The sequence below is a fragment of the Rhamphochromis sp. 'chilingali' genome (assembly GCF_963969265.1).
Source record: "Rhamphochromis sp. 'chilingali' genome assembly, chromosome: 22".
NCBI lineage: Eukaryota > Metazoa > Chordata > Actinopteri > Cichliformes > Cichlidae > Rhamphochromis > Rhamphochromis sp. 'chilingali'.
This window is the reverse complement of record NC_137950.1, coordinates 12,608,035-12,616,649: the sequence shown is the minus strand read 5'-3', so window position 1 is coordinate 12,616,649 and position 8,615 is coordinate 12,608,035. Positions and strand designations below refer to the sequence as shown.

The 8,615-nt window shown below is 42.2% G+C and overlaps 1 protein-coding gene across 2 annotated transcripts in view; it reads left to right on the top strand.

Annotated features, from left to right (window-relative positions):
• The window catches only part of rhbdl1 (rhomboid, veinlet-like 1), a gene marked incomplete at its 5' end in the record, with an annotated part of 53,990 nt that extends 45,460 nt beyond the window's left edge, over positions 1-8,530 (top strand). For both annotated transcript variants that reach the window (XM_080873167.1, XM_080873166.1), the window contains 2 exons: positions 1,635-1,695; positions 3,659-8,530. In XM_080873167.1, coding sequence (XP_080729293.1) covers positions 1,635-1,695; positions 3,659-3,930 — 333 coding nt within the window. In that variant the 3' untranslated portion in view covers positions 3,931-8,530. The remainder of the gene's footprint in view (positions 1-1,634; positions 1,696-3,658) is intronic.
• Positions 8,531-8,615: the final 85 nt, after the last annotated feature.

Below are 8,615 nucleotides of genomic sequence, written 5' to 3'. Positions count from 1 at the left end.
TGAAATCCCGTGTATTTACAAGGAAATTACGACATTAATCAGGAAAAACTACTGGTTGTAAAGTGTACCCAGTAGTTTTTCTGCTGCACGTGATCCACGTGTACACACGAGCACACAATATTCGTTATCTGTTATCATCTTATTAACAAAATAAGGTTAATTCTTTAGGTTGTATAAGGCTGGTGTACTTCAGACACTAGACCCTTCCTTTTTTCTTTTTTGTCATCTGTATTATTAACTCTCAAGTGAGCAAGTATTTTACTGTTTTTATTTGTGTCCGCTGAAGAAACAGGAAGTGAATTCCCACAATGCTGCTTTGAGAGCCTTCTTTCTTTTCCCCAGCATTCAATTATGTGTATTTGGCACAAGGCGGCTTCTTCATGCTCCTCTAAACTCAAGGCGGTGTTACATCTGACGACTGGCTTTAACTAATCGCTGTTGACTGTGGGCAGCGAGGACGCCAGCAGAAATGGAAATTAAAACGTGCTGACGGGCCCAAAGCAAAGCCTCTGTAACTGTAACTGTGTGCTCACAGCAGCTTACAGTTTGTTTGGTCTGTTACGCTTCATGCCGGTTTGTTGTTGGGAAATCCTTTAAGGCGCCTCTTAGTTTTGCACTGATGAGTTTTTGTCTAGTTTGGTGGGGAGGGGTTAAGAAATTCTGAAACCTTTTCCGATCTTGACTTCTTAAATTTCAAGAAACCAAGACATTTTCAGGTTCAGTAAGGTTTCAGGCTCTGTATCTCACTGCCTAGAAGACGTATAGCTCTGGATAAAATCTTTACAATCCGTCTTGGAGCCACATTAAACTTTCTTCTTATAGTTAGTGAGCAACTCTTAAGTTTTGTCTCTCTCCATTTCAGCCCCCTGAGTATTATAACACGACCTGTAACAGACAAAATGCAGTGGCCGTGCTCCGGCTACAGATTGCTCTTCACTTCCTACAAGAGTGGAAGCATCAAAGCGAAATGTGTCCCATCAGACAGAAGCAACATCACATCACTCCCAGCTCAGACCTCCTCTCCCGCTCTGCTGTGCTGACCTCTCCCCTCCTCGACATTAATCATTTATATTTTTAAAAAAGACCTGCTTTAACTTTACCTGCATTCCTGCTCTTGGCTTGTTTTAAACCTACGGTCACGGCAGGTTTTATTTATACACCCCTCCTGAATTTTACATGGTATTCTCCATTTCTTTTTGTGCCGTGAGAGAAAAAGAGAAGCGCTGGGTCATATTCCCAACAGCTGGGGACCTGAGGAAGGATGGGACTGGTGCAATTATTCATCCTGGAAAGTAAATGTGTTATTCTAAGACAGGATGCCATTGTTCTTTCCCCCCGCAGGGATTTACAAAGGCTACTTATTGGTCCATTCTGCCATTCCCTTAAATTATCTTCGTCCTAATTAATAGAGTGCAACTGGATTGGAACCAGTAAGTGGAGAGCAGCCAGGTGCATAATCGCGCCTCTGTCTCGTGTAAGCGCCGCCGCTTCTCTCTGTCGTGGATGTGGATTGTCTTTCTTCATAGGCTAAATATGGCCTGAGGAGAGAAAGCGAGGTGTTCCCTGACGGGCTGTTATAACATGGTCAGATATTCCGTGGTTGTTTGTGCTGACAGGACACTTCTGTGTTGCAGAACTGGGCCGGGATGCGCTGTCCATACAAGCTGCTCCGCATGATCCTGGCGCTAGTTTGCAGTAAGTTTTCTAGATTTTACTCTCGTTTCTATTTCTGCTCTTTTTCAGCATATGTTTAACGTAAGCAGACATGCTGACACTTCAGTATAGCTCATACATGTTCTGAGTGGGGTTAAAAACACGTAAGGCCGATCAACATATGTGCCGCTTAAGCTATCATCCATAGTGGCTCAGAGCGAGAGGCTCCCTGGTTGAACATGCTGCTTTGTTTTCGTAGCATTTGAGTCATACTACTTGTCCCTTTTCTCCACACGAGGGCCGATACACTCTGACTTTCATTAGTGAGCAATATGTTCCCTCCATCTGTCCAAAGCCTGCCGCCCCCGAACCGAGAGAGCGGCGAGTCTCTGCTGGAATTTCATATTTCTCCTCAGTGTTTTCCAAACAGGGGACGGATATTTCAAAATAAAACGCGACAAGTTATTTGTGTGTGCAGCTGTGAAAACCAAATTATAATTTGCTCTGTGTTTATAGGATCAGTGCTGAGTGTTTGTTCAGCTAAAGAGACTTTGGAATAGCCCCAACGACCACAGGCGAATAATATTTTGAAAGCAATTTTTTCGAATAAAGTTCCATTTAAATCCTCCCGAGACCTTTGTCTGCAGAAGCAGACTTTGATAAAACACTTTAGCACAATCCCCCACACAGATCATCTTTAAGCAGTCACATTAGCCCAGCTCAGACCTAGCGTCTGATCTTTATATGATGCAAAGTGAGTGATGCACGTGGCGTCTTGTGCTTAAGGACAATAAAAAGTTCTTCTTTCAGAATCTGTGTGTGGAAATCTGAATAGACTTAAAGTTACAGATCCCTGAAAGATTTGGCATTAAAACACTCAAACATAATGAATAATTTTCAGAGTTTCATATATTTACCAACCACTTTGTGAACACTACCTGCCACAGTTCAAACTGAGCATCAGAATGAGGATAAAAAGGTGATTTAAGCGACTTTGACTGTGGTTGTTGGTGCCAGACGGGCTGGTCTGAGTATTTCAGAAACTGCTGATCTGCAGGGATTTTCCCCACACAGCCATCTCTAGTATTTACAAGAAAGGTCTGAAAAAGAGAAACTAGACATTTCTCTCACTGCTCTGGGTCACAATGCTTTGTTGATGCCACATTAGTTGGACAACTTCAAACTGATAGTAAGATAACAGTAACTCAAATAACAGCCTCCAACGTCTAAGGAGTGCAGGTGGAGCTTCTGTCAGCTAAAAAATTGTATGATTTGAAAAAAACATTGTGGTGTGACAAGTCTTGATTTCTACTGCACCATTTGGATGGTAGACTTTGACCCCCTTAGTACCTGCTGAGTATTGTTTTATCGCCACAGCCAACTTCAGCAGGAGGCTGGTATCATGGATGTGCAGCTGGCAAATGTGCAGTGACTCCGTGATGCTGTCACATCAATGTGGACCAAAATTTCTGAGGAATGTTTGCAACCTCTTGTTGAATCTATGCCATGAAGTGTTGTAGCAGATCTGAAAGTACAACCCAGTCCTAGCAGACTAGTAGAATGCCCGGTCATATAAATGCTATCATGTCAAACTCAGGATGTTACTGGTCCCACCTAAGAAATGCTCATTAAATGACTTCCTTTTTTGACTTTGAATTGTTGTTGTTTTTTAAACATCTTTTATGAATTGAATAAATTAGATATAATGTGTTATTCAGTGTTGCTGATAGCTGGAGTTTGTGACCTTTGAAAAGAGCCAGGCCAGCTGTTTCCCTCATGTTTCCAGTCTTTTTGCTTAGATAAGCTCATCAGCTGCTGCCTGCACCTTGCATATTTATCAACAGATCAATCAGAGACTGGTATCAGTCTTCCCATCTAACTCGCTCTCCTTCACAAGTATGTTTCCCAAAATGTGGACTTTGATGTGGAGATGATTTCCTCACAGCTGCAGTAATGAGCAGACACCGATGTGACAAATATGTCTTCTCCCCTCTTCCCTCTGCAGTGAGTTCAGAGGTGGGTCGTGCAGTCTGGCTCCGTTTCTCGCCGCCGTTGCCCTCCTCCGGACCGCAGCCCAGCTTTATGGCACACCTGTCGGGGGCTGTGGTCGGCATCAGCATGGGCCTGCTGATCCTGCGCAGCTACGAGGAGAGTCTGCAGAAACAGTGCTCCTGGTGGGTCATCGTCTTCTCCTTCATCACCTTCCTTCTCTTCGCCATCTTTTGGAACATCTTTGCGTATGAGCTCCTGGGGGTACAGATACCACCTCCCCCCTGATGATGGGCCCCACCCTCCCCCCTGCGGTCATATACACGGTGACTTCAGAGGTTCCCCTTCGACCATAGTTAACTTTACATTTCCTCTCAAGTTCGACCCAAATGAAATCATCTAAACTAAAAATCGACCAAGAATCCTTTTTACAAATACTTTGCAAATCAAAGAAATATGTCTCTTTTATTAAAGAGGGATTACAGTAGCAAGACGTACAGGTGAAAGGTCCTCAGATCCATTTTGAGGAGCCTAATATCATTTTTATATATATATATATATATATATAAATATATATACAAAAAAAGCTCATCCACATTACCAGCACTAACCTTTCAATGAGCATTTAACCATTGTGCTCTTTTACTATCAGAAGCTTTTTTTTTGAAAAGCAGTTTTCGTCACTTATTTCTTTGAGTGCATCTCTCATTCATGTAAAAACCAAATTAGAAGAATCTGAGCTCATGACATGTGCCTGGGGCGGAAAGGAAGATGAATTAAAAAAGGATGAGAGGTGAGAGATCGGGATCAGCCGCAGCAGTGACGCTTTAAGCTAATAAGGTGTCGGTGTTTTTCGCTTAGAAACGCCTCAATCTGTGCCACAAATCAGACCCGCCAGAGAGGATTTTAGGAGAAATTTCAGGAAATGCTTGTTTTGTTTTTTCTTTTGTTTTTTAAAGGCAGCAATAAAAGCCCACAAAAGCAGTTAAATCTAAGCGTCAAGATAATGTTTTCGTTTCATTTTCAGCTGAGAAATGTTACAACTAGCAGAGCTTTTCCCTCGAACTGAGCTGCCATGTAGGACAAAAAGAAACCAGTTAAAAGTGATGAAAGAAATTTGTTACAGGAAGAAAGAAAAAAGGAAGGAGGAGGTTTTAGATTCATGATTTCTTACCTAACGTCTGTCATTTTCAAGGTTAGAAAAATTTCTGTCATTTTTCGCTTCACGGAATCCTAAAAACAAAGACGGACGTCACTATTTCTGTATTATTTCCTTGCTAATATACCTACACTGTGGATACAAAAACACACAATGACATCAACACGTGGAGGTGGGAGATTAAAGTGACCGCGTGACAGGAAGGGAAAGAAAAAGATGAGAAAACGAGAGCTGAAGTTTCCTGGATGGTCATCACTTCGGCGAGCGAACTCGGACTTCAGCCACCAACTTGCTAAACGCACCATGTAAAATATGCCATGTCATGCTCTGTGGCGCTCAGCGAGACAAAGACACACACACACACAAACACACAATCTTCTCCTCTTTGTCTTTGAGAGTAGCCGCGGCCTGATTCTGCAGGTCATTGTGGGCAAACTGAGGAGAAAAACAACACACACACTGGCCTGTTCTCGCTGACAAACTGAACTGGGGAGGGCACGAATGTGTCATCACCTGACCTCTGACCTTTGTTTCCCAGAGGGCATTGGGGTCTCTATGTCAGGCCCGGTCGATACCTCAGTTTCTCATTCTTAGGGACTGTATACATTTGTAAAGGAATGTACCTATAAAGAAAAAAAAGTGTTATAAGTTGTCCCCGTTTTTCATTTGATCGTGGATGTGTATATTGTATGTTCATAACCAAGAGTATATTTATTTGTATTTTCCCCCCTCTTTAAAGGGGAAAAGAGAAAAATGGTGCAAACAAAACTAATGCTATGATTGTTGTCCTTCTGATGACTCCTGTATGGCTTTGATCCTCTGAAACACAGAGAGGCAGAATCCCCCGGGTTTGTTAGGCGACCACCAACAAGTCGAGCTCACCTGGTTTTATAAATCTTCAGTGCTTTACAAAATAAGCCATAGAAAGAACTAAAAGGAGACGGCAGAAGTAGAGGAAGAAAAAAAACGAGAGAAAAAAAACACATTTGTTGGTTTGAAATGCGCTGACTGGTAGCTTCTGTTTAGACTTTGTGTGTGTGTGTGTGTGTGTGTGTGTGTGTGTGTGTGTGTGTGTGTGTGTGTGTGTGTGTGTGTGTGTGTGTGTGTGTGTGTGTGTGTGTGTGTGTGTGTGTGTGTGAGAGAGGGAGAGTGATGAAAAATGATATCCTCTTTGTGAATATTCAGCAGGTGAAATGAAAAGAAGACACTCCTGTGATACCTTGGACTGTTTGAGATATTTTCATGTAGCTAGACTCATTTTCTTTTTCCTTTTTATTTATGACTTGTTCGCCAATTCGTTTGCAGCCAATGCAGCTTAATTCTGCAAGTGCCCACATCTCCCAGACTCTCTTCCCCCTGCGGCGTGCGGACGCTTCTCCGTAGTTCCTCTTCTGCAAATAACAAATTATGGACAGGGCTCCTGTCATATATTTTATCTTCTGAGTGATTCTGGCTTTTTGGAAAGTGGAGGCGAGGATGGCAATTATATTTACTCAATGCTACGTTCCATTTTTCAGTCTTTCAATCAATAATTCATTTGGATGTCCACTGGCTGCCTGAGGGAGGAAAAAATTTTTTTTAGCATTTGCCAGTCTTGCCGTCCTCAGTGTTTGCTTCCACATGAAACTGTCAGTAGTGACAGAGGACTCCATGTTAAATGAGGGAATGGGTGTTAAATAGCCATAATAAGCCATTTTCAGATACATTTAAACAAGACAAGGTCAGCCAGTAGTTGATAGCGATGTATCCCTGATGGAAACTCTTGTGTTGACTAGGAAATATTACTGCTTGAGATAGCAAAGATGTGTTGATGAATAATGCATACATACCCTGTTAGCCTATAATGAAGATAAAGCGGATGCCTGAGAGGAGGTTAATGTGCCTCTTTAACTTAAGATTCATAGGAACCCGAAAGGGTTGTAAAAAGGGCTAGTCAATGGCTATGTTTTTGTAGAACACGTCAACTGTGAATATAACCACTCCCAGAACTAGATGCAGGAACAAAGTGAAAGGCTGTACAAAGTGAAACGGCTAGTGTTTGAATTTATTTATTTTAAGAGCAAAGCGTTCGATAGCATTGGCAGGAAAAGAAAAAACCAAGTAGGAGAGAAGTTTTTAGGATTAATTTACCAGTTTCCTGTAAGCCAACTCTCCTGGCCCCTGAGCCTGAGCCAACCGCAGCAACAACACACCTGGATTCGCCTCCTTAGATGCCCCTGCTTTACATCCTCCAGCTCATCTTAAAGGAGAGGACACTCTAGCTCTGACAGCATGTGACAGTTTGTGAGAGACACCTGAAGCTTCCCCCATCCTGACCCCCCTCCCTGTGCAGAGTAGGGCTGATACATGGTTGCTACGACGACGAGAGCGCGAAGCCAGACCCTAAACAGGATGTCTTCCTTTAATAAGTGGATCTGACAAGGCGGCATGATGTTAATTTAATTGCTGTCGTTAGGTGACGTAGTTGTTTTTGACAGTCGACAGGAAGTCTCTGTGAGGGATGGCGCGAGCAGCCAATAATCCATCACTACAGATGATCCACGTCCTCCCCCGAATTGTCTCAAAATGGTCACGATGACTGCGTTATGAGATCAGGCTAAAAGTTTCTACTCGCCTCATTCAAAATGCAACTTTATAGCTTCATACTCGACACTGGCTGTTTCTGACTTCTTGGTTTTTGTCACGTGTTTTGTTTCTTGTTTTTGCACTTCTTATAATGTACTTAACTGACACGTTGCTGTGTGCCATAGTCTCATTTGACATAATCATTCTTCTGAAGCTTTTTTCCTTTAACCTTCTTATGCCAATCCATCGTGCTGTACGCCCAATGCCTTGTTACATATATGAGCTCAAAGCAAAGCACCAGGCAGAAAGGCTGCTTCGCCGACAGCCATCTACACGACGATGCAGAGAATCCATAAGAGACGGAAACCACAGTGCAAATATCCGTGTGTCCAGTAGCTCCTCTGAACTGCTGTGTGCCACAACAGGCCGGCCAGGTTGCCTTTTCTGTGTGTTTAGTTCTGCTTAGATATAGCACTGTAGCTGATCTACAAACAAGAGTGAGTGGACATTTATATTTAAACCCTTAGGAGACTTAGTAAAGGTTCTTAAAGGGCCCCAGAAGATATTTAGTTTGGATTTCTCACATTAATCTCAATATTGATACAAAAGAAAATGATAGTCAGCGCCCACCTAGCTGCTAAAATTTAAGATACACTTGCAAACCACACAGTCATTAGTGAAGTCTGTCTTAGAGTACAGATGGAACAAAAGGTGGAGAGGAGGGAACACTGCTGAAACCTCATTTTCTAGCTTTAGTATGATCGCAAATGCTGAGCCACACGATATCATGCAAACATGTCATTTCATAAAGCAAGAGTTGAACCCCTCCCACAGTTTAGGATGACAAAAGTCGTACCTGTGCTGCTCTGGTAGTTTCTCATGAGCTGCTTACTCGTATCTATAAAATGGTGCCAAGCTTACGAGGTTCAGCCTCTCAGACCCAGACAAGAGGTTGTACCAACACAGCGTTTACAAAAAGAACAAGCAAGAAGAAGCTATTTTTTTTCCTCTCTGTCAAGAGGAAATTGAAGGACAGCTAAATTTACCTATGGATAATTTATATCAAAGTCCTCATTAATGATTTCACAATCTATTGTACTTTTTAAATGTTCTGAACGGAACCATTTTCTATTGTGTATATATATGAATATATTTTGTTTTATTTTGTACTGTTCATTGTACTTTGCTTTAATTTAGAAACAATATAAATAAAGAACAATACTGTGGCAACATCCTACTGCTTTTGACG